Raw genomic sequence first — 15,413 nt, forward strand, 5'->3', positions numbered from 1 at the left:
TTTTTAACCCTATCAGAAGATGATCAGCACAAATGTTGATGTTTGCAATTGGAACCCCCGTGATTATGAGGACTCCCTCACAGGATCATTGATTGAAGCATATTGATCAAAATCCGATTGAAACACCAACTTCTCTTGATTGGTACATGTTACATGCAGCTGCCTCCGTGAAGTATCTAACGATAGCCTTTCATTTTCCCCACAACAACATAGATGAACCTGACATCATATTTATTGATGACATTAACATATTTTGGTCAATATAGTGCAATAAGTGCAAAGCAATTAAAACGAATGAAATTGATGAGGGAAAGAGAATTGCGAATGCTTGTATAAAAATAGGTGTCACATTAAAAGATCAGTATTACACAACATAATTATTACTTCAATTATTATTCATGAATTTGATAACATATCAAGAATACATATTAAGAATGAACGCACATATTCATTTTTAATAGTAATCATCCTAATGATAGCTGTTTAAAGGCCCACTTGCCTTCCAACTCCAAAAAGTGCAGAAAGCATACAAAGACAACTTTTTTTCTTCTTTAAATGACGCAGTCTTTCTTTAACATTGGGGGTGTGCCACCATTTAAAAAAAAAAAGCCACTTTTACAATGCGAGCTACAGTAAATGATATGGAACTACAAACATAAACGTTTACAGAGGATCATGGAATTATGACACAGGTAATACTGATGAAGAATCAAAATGTTTGAAAATACATGGCAGAGTACTCCAATAAATACTTACTTACAGACTAAAGCAGAGAATTGTCCTGCGCAGTTTGATGGAGACACTGCCGTACAGTGTTTTTTCGTCAGATGGTGATTTATAAACATTTTTGTGATTCACAATATATGTATGGTTATATTCCTGAAAATGTAGTTGGGTAAGTTGACCTGTACACTTACATGTATGTATATTCAATCTTCACCATATAAAAATAGATTCTAAATCACCAGTTAAGTAGAACAACTTTCGTCCAGTTAGGTTCAGAGAGAGACTTTCAGTTCCTGCAATGTCATGTAATTAAGAAATAAGAATAATAGAGTTTGGCACACCCCGTTTAATGCTTATTTTGTTGATGTGTCGTGCCAAGGCACCCTCAATATTGAGCCAGTGGGTTTAAGGGGGGAAATCCTTCATACATGGACAAATCTGTTGCTCAAAACTGACTGAAAGTGGTCTGTTTCTCAAGAACTTCGAGGTAGTCCGGCTCGACTTGAAGTTTCGCTTTTAGTTCCAAATATTCATTTCTGTTGGGCTCCACGTAAACAGTACTCGGCGCTGTGCCATAAAGCACTGTTTCTCGTATCCTCTCTGGGTGTAAGAACTGGCGTCTAACATCAAAGTTTGGGTTGTACGTGTACGAGACAGGGCCAGTGTACTTGTATTCTAGACTGTTACCGGAGGGGGATTGGTTGTCCGCCTCTATGATGCCCCTGAAGAAGTGCTCGGCATTTTCTGCAGGGGAGGGGTCCTCGCGAGGCTCAATAGTGCTCACGCTATAAGTGGGACTTCTCATGTTGCTGTTCCTCTCCTCATCCACATCGCTCCTATAAGTCACCTTCAATTCATGGAGGTCGCGGTAATCCTCGACTGTGTTGCCTTCCCTGGACCTGTAAATGGGATTTTTGCACATGTGGCCCATAGGGTGAGGGATGTACTCATACACGTGTCCGGCGGGGGCTTTGACTTTGGGGACGGTTCGGTTATTACTGTAAAGGCTGTACTGCAAGTTAAACGAGCTCACGTCAGAGTTGTTGGTGCTGGTGCGGTCGCTCTGGGACTTTTTACGCTTTTTCACCACGACAACAAACAGCCCCGCCGCCACAAAGACGGACATGATGAACACGAGCAGCAGGCTGAGGATGAGGACAGAGAGAGGGACGACGCTGCTAGTGGGGTTAGATCTCTGGTAGGTCTCTGTGGTGGTGGCTCTGTCCGGCAGAGGCTCATCAGAGGGGGGCGCTGTTGAGACGACTACGTCAGAGTAATCTGGACACAGCTGTTCAGACTGAATGGAACGCATATCAATCCCGCTGTGACGTTTGGGTGTCTCACATTTAACCTCATTAACAACGGTGCCGGCACTGAGCTGCTCGAGCCATATCTTCATGCCGACGACGTCACACGAGCAATCCCATGGGTTCTCAATCAGATCTATCTGCAACAGCAATTTTAACTGATCTAACACACCGCTCACAGGCAGGTTTTGGAAGTGGTTACTGCGGAGATTAAGTCTAGAGAGGGACAGCCCAGTAAAGATTCCCGCTGGTAAGGTTTTCAGAAGGTTATTGTTGAGGAAAAGCAGCTGAAGGTTTGGCACAAACCGGAACGTGCCCCCTACAATCTCACGGATTTTGTTGTATTCTAAGTAGAGATACTGCAAACTCTGCAGGCCAAAAAACATCTCTGCTGTAAGCCTGTCGATTAGATTACCATTTAAATACAGCCTACGCAGGTTGGTTAAATCCCCAAAAGCTCTGTCTTGGATGAGGGATATCCTATTGTTTCCTAGGTGAAGCAAATCCAATCCGGTAGCCTCCAAGAAATCAGATCTGCGTACCACAGGAATGTAATTCCCTGTGAGATACATTTTTTTGGGATTGTATGGCTTGGGCTTCAGGTCAGATATGTTCTCAATCTTTCTCTCTTGGCAGTTGACGTTTAGTCCAAGATCAGCAATCTGCAGATTACATGTACAGGTGGTGGGACAGTCCAAAGGCACAGGAGATTTGGTCTGATAAGCAATGATGGGGCCATAGTTGTAAGGGTTAGCTGGAATCCGGGAGGTGGGCTTTGACCTGGTTCGGTTTGATTGACGGGTGCCCTTGGTAGGCCTTGACGATGCCTTGAAAGCATTTGACGAGGTGGCTGAGGCCGTCACCGAAGCTGGCGTGGTTTGGAAATATCCATTGGTGCTGAGTGGGGGAGGGGGTCGCATTTCATATTCAGAAATTGCTCGTCGGGGGCACAGCTCCTGTTTGGAGACCTCGTCCAGGTCTCTGCCATGCAGTCTGAACGGTGTCTCACAGACCACCTCCCCCACCAAAGCTGTGTACGATATGCTCTCCAGCCAAGCTTTCAGGGCAATGAGCTCACACGAGCAATTCCACGGGTTCTCCTCAAGTTGTAATTCCACCACTTTGTCCATGTGCTCCAGGAGCCCAATGTAAGGAAACATTTTCAACCGGTTGCCCCTGAGGTCCAGATGTGTCAAGGGAACATTCCGGAAAATGTTTGTAGGCAGAGCAGAGAGCAAATTGTCATTCAAAATGAGAACTGTGAGCTGATGCAGTTTACTCAGGGCATTAGGCTCTATATTGGTGATGTAATTGTAATCAATCTGAAGGTATTCCAAACTCTCCAGGCCGACAAACGTATCATCCCTTAGGACGTCTATCTTGTTGTTGTTCAAGTGCAATCTCTTTAATCCCTGGAGTCCGTTGAAAGCACCCGTTTCCACTTCATCGATAGCATTGTTGCCTAAATGCAATATGGTCGCCCCAGTGTAGTTGATGAAGTCGTTGAGGGACAGTTTCTTTAAGAGGTTCCCTGTCAGCAGAAGGTGGTACATTGAAAAATGCACCGGGCTTATTTCTGTCAGTCGGATGATCCCTCTATTCTCACAGCTTACCGTCAGTATCCCTTCCTTCTCTTCGCATGTACATAGATTCCTACAGATCTCCCCGTAATTGTCGTACATCTCGACCAGACTCAGAGATGCTGCGATCAGAAGGATTATTTTCAGTATCCAGATATGCATTTTCGAGGGAGAAGGTGCCCCAGCTCACTGAAGTATGGTGCCGGTATGGGGTGTCATCTAGAAGAGAAAGGCAGGCATTGTCTGTTTAATGAACATCTTGTGTTAAGTGGAACATCCCTGCATGCAGTGGTTACAAAGAGCTATGCACTTGTGGATAGAGACATAAAACACTTTGTAAAGCATTTTAGGTAACTAATTGCATATACATGTTTGGAGTTTTACGTGCATAAGAAAGAGCAGATATCTGGACAGACACAATATGGTTATGCCATAAACATTTGTTACAGCTAAAATGCCACATTCAGTACAGTTCCATTATTATGTATTCAGCTACAGCATCATATCTCAACATGGTATAGACATCCGAAAAGGAAATAAATCTCCATGCGAAATATTGATGACATGCTGGTGACATATTGGTGAATGTCATGGAGAAGAGTACAGCCTTATGCATGTGTTTCTTTGAAAATAGAGCAAGCAGGTTGATTATAGCCGCCTTTAGGTTGGTGATGTGCGATTTTGAAATCTATCGATGCATTCAAATAGCTTGCAAACTAAACCCACTAGCCATCTGCGGCATTTATACAGAATCCATTGCCATTTCAAATTCTATTCCCCGAAGATTCCAGCAAAGAGTTAATCTTGAGACAATGTTCACATTTAATCGATGCGACCCAGGATTAAAATATATATTTTATAAATCGAATGGAACAAAATTCCGTTGTTAAGTTAAAGAATTCATGATATATATATATATTTTTAAATATGATACGAGCAATCCTATGGAATGACCAATCTCCTACTCACCCTGCAGATCCCGACAATTTGCGAATAGTATAGAAACCGCCGGGTATCAATCATTATCATCAGATATCCGGAGATATTTTGTTAATAAATGATAAATAGGCTAGTCGTGGTCATTATGGAAGGTGTTCATCCTCAAGCCTGCATGCGTTAGAAATACTGATTGTTACATAGGGACAGTCACAGCCCTTCATCCATCGGGCGAAAAAAAGAGACCCAAGTTGATTAAAAGCAAAAACGGATTTGCAAGCATTGCTGAATGTCATGCACAATTTACATCTTGTTGTGGAATAAATAATACTATAATAAACATTTTATTTCGCATCCGGTATATGTTGAAGTTGAAGAATCCCTTAATTCTTGTTCAAATAATCTCTCTCTCCCTTGCTCTCGCCCCCACCCCCTCCCTCACAAACGCGCGCGCACCACTCACACAATCACACACACACACACACACACGCACACACACACACACAGGTTCTATCTGTGACAAAATCGAGAAAATAGAAAAAGCTATCGGCCTGGAGGTCCGCTTTTGTGGGTGTAGTCATCCTAATATGATCATAGAGTTTATGGTAGGCTAATAGGCTATGTTTTACGAAAGGACATTTGATTCATACCGATGAAGAATGTATTGCATTCCATATTTAGTTAGTCTGTAGCCTATGTAGGCCACTTACCACTAATTAATTAAATCAAAATAGGCCTACGCTGAACGTATATGAAGCATTGCAATGATTTCATGAATTGCGCATTCATTCATCACCTTGAAGGACACTGAGTAGCCCTCCAAAAAGTTATGCAATGTAAATGTCAATTTATTATATCTACCAGTAAACGCGGATGTATATTGTTGGCACTTTAATCAAATGCACCCGTTTGTTTCATCGTTTATAATTTAGATTCAACCAACTTGAATACAGCTGTAAGAGCTGTATGGGGATAAATCATTTTCTGGACCATGGACAGCTCCCCAACTCAAGAATTAGCTTCCCTGAAATGAGCAATACAGCCCTGTATCACAGACAGAAAATCCGCTGTCCTTACCATGTTGAACCTTGTCAATGCGAAAGCATTCCAACTACCTTCCGCTGTTTACCATCCTGTCCTATGGTAATGTGGAATCTGTGATTTTCCTTCCTTTTTCCCCGATGTAAAATCCTCAAAGTAGAGCCGCGGCGGTCTTTAGCTCCAAATACCTGGCAATGAATTGCACAAACTGTCTCATTCACGCCTGCAACGTGACGATCAGCGCGACAAAAAGCGGGTTCTTGTATTTCTCACAGCGAATCTTGGTCTCTCATTGTGGAATGGAATCAAAGAAAAGTAATAATTTCATATGGGAAAAGTGTAATAAACTGAACTGCAAAACATCAGATACATCCATTTCAACCGAGATCTCCCTCTGTAGCATGCGCGCCGGGGAATCGGTGGAAAGGCACGAATCCCTTTGTATCTTGTGAGTGGTACGGCTTGTATTGCGTTGTGAATAGATCTACCCAAGATCCTTATTTTTCTCCTCAGCGTTGACCGCACAATTTGACTGAATATGTATGCGCATCTTAGATAGTTGACTTTAATTCAACATTGTCTGACGAAATAATATGATGTCCTTCCTATGTCTCTGCGCAATCAATTATGCGTTTTTTTGTACTGCCCATGTTTCAACTGGTGGAACGTGGATCAAGGTTGGCGCAGCATACACAATATGTAAAGTCTATATTAATTTCCATTCGTTGGAGGCTGAAAGAATCCTGGAATATGCATGAATGTCCCCACCCCTAATGTATATAACGAGCAAAACATGCATGTTGTCAATATTTAGATGCTATTTGTGGTGTAGTACCTCATGGGGAGGGGGGGGGGGGGGGGGGGGGGTCGTGAGAGTGAGGAAGACCTATAGAGGGCAGTACAATGCGATGAAACATACTTTTTGACGGTGTACTGTACACTTTGCCAAGCAATAAGGCTGCATTTACACAGGCCAAAAAATATCAGAAATGGGCTGCCAGTGAGAAAATGCTGTGAAAACATGGCAACAAGTGTTGTTCATGTGGCATGTTAAGGTCAGTGTGTGGGTAGAGTCCGAGCCTGGCCTGAGGATGTGTGTGTGTGTGTGTGTGTGTGTGTGTGTGTGTGTGTGTGTGTGTGTGTGTGTGTGTGTGTGTGTGTGTGTGTGTGTGTGACATAGAACACAGCCTATGAGACATACAGTATGACCTAGTTGTAGTTGAGGGTAGCTAAAACTCTTTGGTAGGGCTAACTGCCTGCACCTAACTTAAATATCAGGCATGCCTAAACCATATGATTTGGGTAAGTGTTTCAAGACATGGCAATTTACTGTATAATCTGTGCACGCACACACTTCTAAATTGCATGTATTTTATAAATTAATTCAACAATGATACCAACCAAAACATTTGGGGCTGATTTCCTGAAAAAAAATATTCAGCCTAATCCTGGACTAAGAAGCATGTTTAATGGATATTGTTCCTGAAAAGTAAATTTTAGTCCAAGACTAGGCTAAATCTGGGTCTGGTAAACGGGGGTTTTCCATTACAGCACCATTGGTTCGCCAGTGATCATATTCACGTTAGCGCTATTGTATTTGGGGAGGGGGGGGGACTGTGTTTCCAGTTAGCTAGGGCTGACACTGAAGACTTGAAACCGAGGACTTAACATTGAGGACTTGTGTAGAGCAGAATGAACAACATCTGCATCATCAAGACAGTTGCTTTGTGATGGTGTTAACCCATGTTCACAGTTAGCCATTGCTATGTAAATGCAAGCTGCAAAGTACCAATGGCCTGGACTTGGCCACAAGTTAGAGCAGGTCCACAGAAGCCATGCTGCAGTGAGACACTGGGGCCAGGCCGTGGAGGTGGCAACACAAAAGTCTGAGCCTTTTTGGTAAAACACTGTGGTAAATCCTTAGTGGAAATAAGCCATTAGAGTCTGAACTGTTTGAAATCATAAACGTTTTGCCTGGTGCCTATTCAACAGTCATGTTTGTGGTTTATCTGTCCATTGGCTAACAAAGACAGGTGATTTGCAAATTAAGTTTGAATGAGTCTTTGCAACCATATGCGTGCTAGCTCTGCCAGGGGTAAAGTCCAATTAGACCTTGAGAGCCATTGAGCAAGCAATGTATACATATAATTAAATCTAGCATATGGAGGGGGCTGGCATGTACAAACAGATCTTCCCTTTAGTCTACATTGTATTACGTATCCATAAGTCAACTCCTATACCCTCCTTAGTGACCAAACACAACGGTAAGCTGATGTGTCATATAGGCGGCATCCAAATTACCCGTGGAGATGCATTAAATTATCTGAACGTTTCTGGCTGGCTAATCGCATTAACAATACGTTAACAGCAAGTTGCCTGTTGTGAAGGACAAATCTCACAATCTTTGGCGCCCAGCTGGAAATCCAGTTAAAGTAGTCATTGTCGTGATAGCGTGGCGCGGTGGCAGTGGTGTCTTCCCAATGGAAGGCACTTTAGCTGGCTCCCCTGAGAAGAATCATGACATCAAAATAGTAGTCGTTTTTTCATTACCTCCTCTGATGGAGGAGATACAAGTGGTGTGTGTGTGTGTGTGTGCGTGCGTGTGTGTGTGTGTGTGTGCGCGTGTGCGTGCATTAGTGCGCGTGTGCGCGCGTGCGTGTGTGTGTGTGTGTGTGTGCACGTAAGAGAGAGAGAGGGAGATAGAGAGAAAGAAGGAGAGAGAGAGCGAGAGCGAGAGAGCGAGCGCGGGGGATAAATATGTGTACATGCGATCATTTTAAAAGAAACAGTAGCAGTATTATTCAAATCAGTGTGTGTGTTTGTGTGTGTGTGTGTGTGTGTGGGTGTGTAGGCCTTTGTATCTACTCTACAGCAGATGCATCTATGCCATCCTGCCTGTTAACAGACAAAAAAATAATAATAATTATACACAGGCACTACAGATTTAGTAATTGCTTCGAAATGGGAGCACATACGGCTGCTTGGCCAACATGAACTGAGTGTGCTTACAGTTTGTAGAATTAGGTACCTATAGGCTCTACCTGGAAAGTTCATCCTAATGTTCACCTACTAAATAATGACTATGCCAGTGGAGGCTGCTGAGGGGAGAACTGCTCATAATAATGTCTGGATCGGCGCAAATGGAATGGCATCAATCAAATAGAAACCATGTGTTATATACCATTCCTCTTCAGCCATTACCACGAGCCCAGCCTCCCAAATGAAGGTGCCACCAACCTCCTGTGCTATGCACACACTATCCTACCCAGTCAAAATAACAAGTAGTTAAGATCTGATATCTTTGGGATGTGATGCTACAAAGTACTGAGCCCAATGCCTATACATAATGAGATCAGATGATGAGCCCAACGCTTGTGCTTAATGGTATGTGGGATTATCTCAGTGCCATATACAGTATGTGCTGTGTTTCTATGTCCCACATTACTGTTTGCATTGACAGCTTTAGCACCTAGACCGTCTGAGCCAAGATTTGTGATGCTCATAGAAGAAGAAGAAAAAATATAAAACTCGTATCACTGTTGTCCTTGAGTTATCCTTTTGGGATTTATATTACCAGCTAGTTCTCCATTCCTCAAGACAATGTTGACCATTTGCTATGGTTCTTCATGTAAATACTGATGTTAATCATTGAATGTCAAGTTTAAAGGGATTATTTTTCTATTTTACTAGGCAAGTCAGTTAAGAACAAATTCTCATTTTCAAGGACAGCCTAGGAACAGTGGGTTAACTGCCTGTTCAGGGGCAGAACGACAGATTTGTACCTTGTCAGCTCGGGGATTCGAACTTGCAACCTTTCGGTTACTAGTCCAATGCTCTAACCACTAGGTTACCCTGAGAGAGATGCAGTGGTGAATTCATAAATAGGATACATGGGGTGGGACTAAACAGTTTGAGCAACTGCACATTCATTTGATTCAATTGCAGCGCACGTCTCGAATAACAAACCGTAATTCCAGCTCAATAGATGTTACCGATTTCTGGAAAAAAAACACTTTTGGTTAACTGATTATTTGATTGATGGGTTAGCTGGATTGCTTAGAGAAATGTATCATCTAGATGCACCACAATTAATAGTGAATGCCTTACTTACGTGACTTTGGTTTCTCAACAGTGGAATGGTGCCATTCATTTTCCTTCAACTGTGGGAAATACAGGAAGTATTCACAACCCTTGACTTTTTTCACATTTTCTTGTACTACATCCTGAATTTAAAAATGGATTACATCTAGATGTTGTGTCACAACCCATTATGTCGAATTGAAATGATGTTTTTAGAAATGTGTACAAATTAATTCAAAATGAAAAGTGGAAATGTCTTGAGTCAATAAGTATTCAATCCCTTTGTTATGGCAAGCCTAAATAAGTTCAGGAGTACAATTTTGCTTACCAAGTCACATGTGTGCAATGATAGTGTTTACTGTAACATGATTTTTGAATACCTACCTGATCTCTGTACCACACACATACAATTATATGTAAGGTCCCTTAGGTGAGTATACCTCACTATTGGCTAATAACACTCACACAACAACAACATGCAGATTTTGCTGAGGGTGCCGGCAGAAAAATGTTTAGATTTTGTGTCACTTCCCAAGTGATTTACACTGTCAACAGCCTAGGTTACATCGTTTCAGCCCATGACAGGGCCTCCATCGTTAGCCTGTGGACACTTAGCTGTGATTCACCTCCTGTGACGGCTATGACATATCGACAGATACACTGAGTTTCGGGCCCTTCTGTTCTCTAAAATGCTGCCTTCATTTGGGGCCGCTATAAAAAGGCTCACATGCACCCCTTCTGGAATAGGGCCCCGGAGTCCTTAAAAGGACTTTTTCTTTTTTTATGACCGTATGTTGAGTGGCGCTATTCATGGCGTTGCAAAATGAATTTTGATTAATGTCATGTGTTTCTAACCCCATCAGAAGATGATCAGCACCAATGTTGATGTTTGCAATTGGAACCCCCATGATTATGAGGACTCCCTCACAGGATCATTGATTGAAGCATATTGATCAAAATCCGATTGAAACACCAACTTCTCTTGATTGGTACGTGTTACATGCAGCTGCCTCCGTGCAGTATCTAACGATAGCCTTTCATTTTCCCCACAAGAACGTATATAAACCTGACATCATATTTATTGATGAGATTTATATATTTTGGGTCAATAAGTGCAAAGCAATTAAAACAAATCAAATTGATTAAGGAAAGAGAAGTAGATTGATCATCTAGATGCACCACAAATTAGTGTATGCCTTATTTGACTTTGGTTTCTCAACAGTGGAATGGTACCATTAATTTTATTTCGACAGTTGCAAACACAATGCCTTCAGAAAGAATTCACAACCCTTGACTTTTTCCACATTTTGTTGTTTTACAGACCAAATACAAATGCATTACATTGAGATTGTGTGTCACTGGCCTGAACACAATACCCCATAATTTCAAATTGGAATGACATTTTCAGAAATTTGCACATATTATTTAAAAAACAAAAGCGTTTTGAGTCAATAACTATTCAACACCTTTGTTATGGCAAGCTTAAATAGGTTCAGGAGTAATGATGTACTTAACAAGTCACATAATAAGTTGCATGGACTCACTATTTGTGCAATGATAGTGTTTAACATGATTTTTTAATGCCTACCTGATCTCTGTACCTCACACCTACAATTATCTTAAATCAGCTTGAAAATCTATGGCAAGACATGAAAATGTCTGTCTAGCAATGATCAAGTACCAACTCGACAGAGCTTGAAAGACAAAAACAAAAATGTACTTGCAAATATTGTATAATCCAGGTGTGCAAAGCTCTTAGAGACTTACCCAGAAAGACTCACTGCTGTAAACACTGCCAAAGTTGATTCTAAAATGTATTGACTCAGGGGTGTGAATACTTATAGTAAACTAGATATTTCTGCATTTCATTTTCAATAAATGAGCAAACATTTCTAAAATCTACTTAATCCATTTTGAAGCCAGGCTGTAACACAACAAAATGTGAAATAAGTCAAGGGGTATGAATACTTTCTGAAGGCACTGTACAACACATCAATAAAGTTAGCGCCTGAAATGTGTAGATCACTTCTTTACTCCCCGTTTACATTTTTCTGGCAATTCATTTGCCACGTTTACTTTAGCGCGATACTAGCTGTCGATGCCCGGGCGCTAATCAAAAGCATCAAATCTAACCCTCAGCATTTATCAGGCCTGAGAGGATGTACAGTACAGCTCTGGAGTGGATTCCCATTGCATTGCATCTTCAGACAGCTAAGATTGATCACCAAAGAGCAGGGAGGTTTCGCAGGGGGCTTTCCTTTGTTTTTTTTCCTCACAGGTTCCTCTACAGGTCTAAGGGAAGGTAATTTAAAAATGTTGTATCGGTAAGATGCCAACTTACCTGGGGCTATAATGAAGAGAGCTGCTGACGACAGCGATAAGTGCATCCACAGTATCAACAGCATGAACGAGTGAATTAATTGAATTATGAGCTCTCATGCAGAGTAACAAAGCAGCGAACCGGAAACAAGTTCACCCCTCATAGACTTCAGCTCCACTAGGTTAAAAAAAAAGATACACAACAGTCCAAAACAATACAAACAACATATTTTCACCATAACTCTGGACATAGAAATCTTCAATGTTTACAATGTGACATTTTCATAAATAGAAACATAGAGTTGACTTGCTGAGGCTTGGGTATTTGGATAGAGTATCAGGACTGAGCGTCCATACAGAAAACTCATATGTCATAAACTATATTTACATATATGTTCAGAACATATTCATGAACTATGTAACTTGAGCACATCATAGAATATGTATGTACATATATTTTAAACTCTATGTAAATTACATATATTATCATGCTGAATTGTAATGTTGAGTCTGTGGACCTCTGGTTCCTTGGCATTATGTTCCCAAAGTGGGGTTTGCATGCAAAAGTTGAAAATAAATTATGCAGCTATTGAGGCTACTTGCCAATTATGAAACAATGTAAAATTAGCTATGTTAATCTCGAAAAGAGACACATGAACCTAGAACATATTGCTCCCGAGCTGTCAATCCCAATTTGAAATGATCCAGAGCCCCGCCCCCAGCCCACCTCCAATTGACAGAGCAGCAGTTGCTGTCAGTGCCCAAAATCTTTCTCAGCGATAATAGCATGTTATTCTATTATTTAATCATAACATTGATTTAAAATGTGTTTTTAAACTAGCGGGTCAAACTGCCTGAAAGAAAGAGTTTTTACCGTGCTAGCCAACACAGCTAGTTAGCTAGCTAGCTCCTTTAGCTTGTCCACACAACATGCAGTGTGACTGACCAAGGCAAGAAATGATTTGGGAAGTTAATATGTCATGTAGCTACAGTACACGTATGTGTTAGATATAATCTAATTGCCAAAGCTAGCTAGTTAATGTTAAATGTTGCTTTTCAAGCAATGCATTGCTTGCTAGCTAGCTAGCTTTGTAGTGAGGGCTGGGTTTCTCTGACAGCAATATAGTTAGAACTGGCTAGCTAGCTAGATTATTTTAAGCTAAAAATACAAATATTTTTCCCTGCAGTGTATCTTTCTGGTCTGGAGCCTCGACAGCTAATATAAGTTAGTTTATTAGCTATCATTTAGCTAATTAGCTCGTGAACATTATCCCCTAATTCAATGTCTTGTGTGGAATGGTTTCACTGACTCTCTGTCTCTGCATTATCCACAGGACAGTTGTCAACTTATGAGTCCGTAAATGGACACTGGAGGTTAAGAAATCTGTATTGTAAGTATCAATTTGATGTTCATTAACATTTTTCACAACCTGATTTGGTCGGGGTGCATTGCAGTTAAGCCATACCCTAACCCTTTCCCTAACCATAACCTAATTATCTTAACCTGCCACGTAAATTCACCTAATCTGGCTAGTTAATTCACCTAACCTGCTACTACGTTAATTATCCTTACCTGCCAATTTAGTTATCCTAACCTGTAATTCACCTAACCTACCACTGGGGCCAACTTAACCATTGTTAACAGTGGAGGTGTAATAAATACTCAGGGAGAAAAAGGTGTAGATTCACGGGGCATAGTGCCACAGATGTTTATTAAGCCTTCGTAGAATGCAGAAATTGTGGTCGCAGGCAGGCAATGGTCAATCACAGGTAGGAAGTCAAAAACAAACAATACCTCACAACCATACAAACAGAAAGAAAGAACTGAACTAAATAGGGAGCTGATGAGATCAGGTGAGAAACAAACAGGTGAAATCAAATGAACAAAAATGAAAGACAGGAATATATTCCAGATCACAAAGAAACAGGGCTATGTTCAAGAACACAATGAAAAAGAACACAAGGTTGACTAAGAAAAAAAGAAAAGAAAAGAAAAGAAAAGCAGAACAGAAGGCCAACCAAATCATGTAGCCCAACTTCATTGGGTAGTCACAAAATAACCCCTAATTTTTCATCTTGTGTTGATTTTTTTTCACTGACTCTCTGTCACTTTATCCTCAGAGTAACTGTCAACTTGTTTAATGACCTTATTTTCCGTTAATCTCCGTTCATCTTTGCCTCTATCCTGACTAGTCACCCAGTCCCTGCCACTGAAAACATCACAACATGATGCTGCCACCACCATGCTTCACAGTAGAGATGGTGCCAGGTTTCCTCCAGATGTGATGCTTGGCATTCAGGCCAAAGAGTTCAATCTTGGTTTCATCAGACCAGAGAAATTGATTTCTCATGGTCTGAGAGTCCTTTAGGTGCCTTTTGTCAAACTCCAAGCGGGCTGTCATGTGCCTTTTACTGAGGAGTGGCTTCCGTTTGGCCACTCTACCATAAAGGCCTGATTGGTGGAGTGCTGCAGAGATGTTTGTCCTTCTGGAAGGTTGTCCCATCTACAGAGAGGAACTATGCAGCTCTGTCAGAGTGACCATCAGGTTCTTGGTCACCTCCATGACCAAGGCTCTTCTCCCCAGATTGTCCAGTTTGGCCGGGGCGGCCAGCTCTAGGAAGAGTCCTGGTGGTTCCAACCTTCTTCCATTTAAGAATGATGGAGGTCACAGTGTTCTTGGGGAGCTTCAATGCTGCAGAAATGTTTTGGTACCCTTCCCCAGATCTTTGCCTAGACAAAATGCTGTCTCAGAGCTCAACAGACAATTCTTGGCTTGGTTTTTGCTCTGACATGCATTGTCAACTATGGGACCTTATATAGACAGGTGTGTGCCTTTCCAAATCATGTCTAATCAATTTAATTGACCACAGGTGGACTCGAGTCAAGTTGTAGAAACGTTGCAAGGATGATCAATGGAAACAGGATGCACCTGAGCTCAATTTCAAGTCTCATAGCAAAGGGTCTGAATACTTATGTAAATAAGTTATTTCGTTTTTTTGTTTTTAATGCATTTGCAAAAATGTATAAAAATCTGTTTTCGCTTTGTCATTATGAGGTATTGTGTTTAGATTGCTGAGGATGTTGTTTTATTTAATCAATTTTAGAATATGGCTGTAACGTAACAAAATGTGGAAAAAGTCAAGGTGTCTGAATACTTTCCGAAGTCATTGTATGTGTACATATGTGACCGACTGGCTCAATTCGGTCTTATGTATCACAATTTGAAAACGTGTTTTTACGATGGATAATAGTAGAGACTCAGAGCTACAACATTTTAGATGATACACTACAGTTGAGGAAAAATGGGAAAGTTCTCCTTTGAAAGTTGATAAACTTGAAAACTCACGTTTGAGAAAATGGTCTTTGAATATTTTGGTACTACTACTGGAGAGCTCTTCTTTGTCTACACCCTTTCAGCATCGT

General features: G+C 41.2%; 1 protein-coding gene across 1 annotated transcript; it reads right to left on the reverse strand.

Moving 5' to 3' along the window:
- Nucleotides 1–214: 214 nt before the first annotated feature.
- On the reverse strand, nucleotides 215–6,371 carry LOC110527440 (SLIT and NTRK-like protein 5). The gene is made up of 2 exons (XM_021608709.3): nucleotides 5,627–6,371; nucleotides 215–3,832 (listed from the first exon to the last, which is right to left on the reverse strand). The coding sequence occupies exon 2, from the start codon at nucleotides 3,773–3,775 to the stop codon at nucleotides 1,172–1,174; it is 2,604 nt and encodes an 867-aa protein (XP_021464384.1). The 5' UTR covers nucleotides 3,776–3,832; nucleotides 5,627–6,371; the 3' UTR covers nucleotides 215–1,171.
- Nucleotides 6,372–15,413: the final 9,042 nt, after the last annotated feature.

Source organism: Oncorhynchus mykiss, chromosome 7 (assembly GCF_057628025.1).
Source record: "Oncorhynchus mykiss isolate SJ-2025 chromosome 7, ASM5762802v1, whole genome shotgun sequence".
NCBI lineage: Eukaryota > Metazoa > Chordata > Actinopteri > Salmoniformes > Salmonidae > Oncorhynchus > Oncorhynchus mykiss.

What these genes read in the sequence shown, in the direction of transcription:
- LOC110527440 (XM_021608709.3), bottom strand. Translation starts at nt 3,775, where the DNA reads ATGCATATCTGGATACTGAAAATAATCCTTCTGATCGCAGCATCTCTG.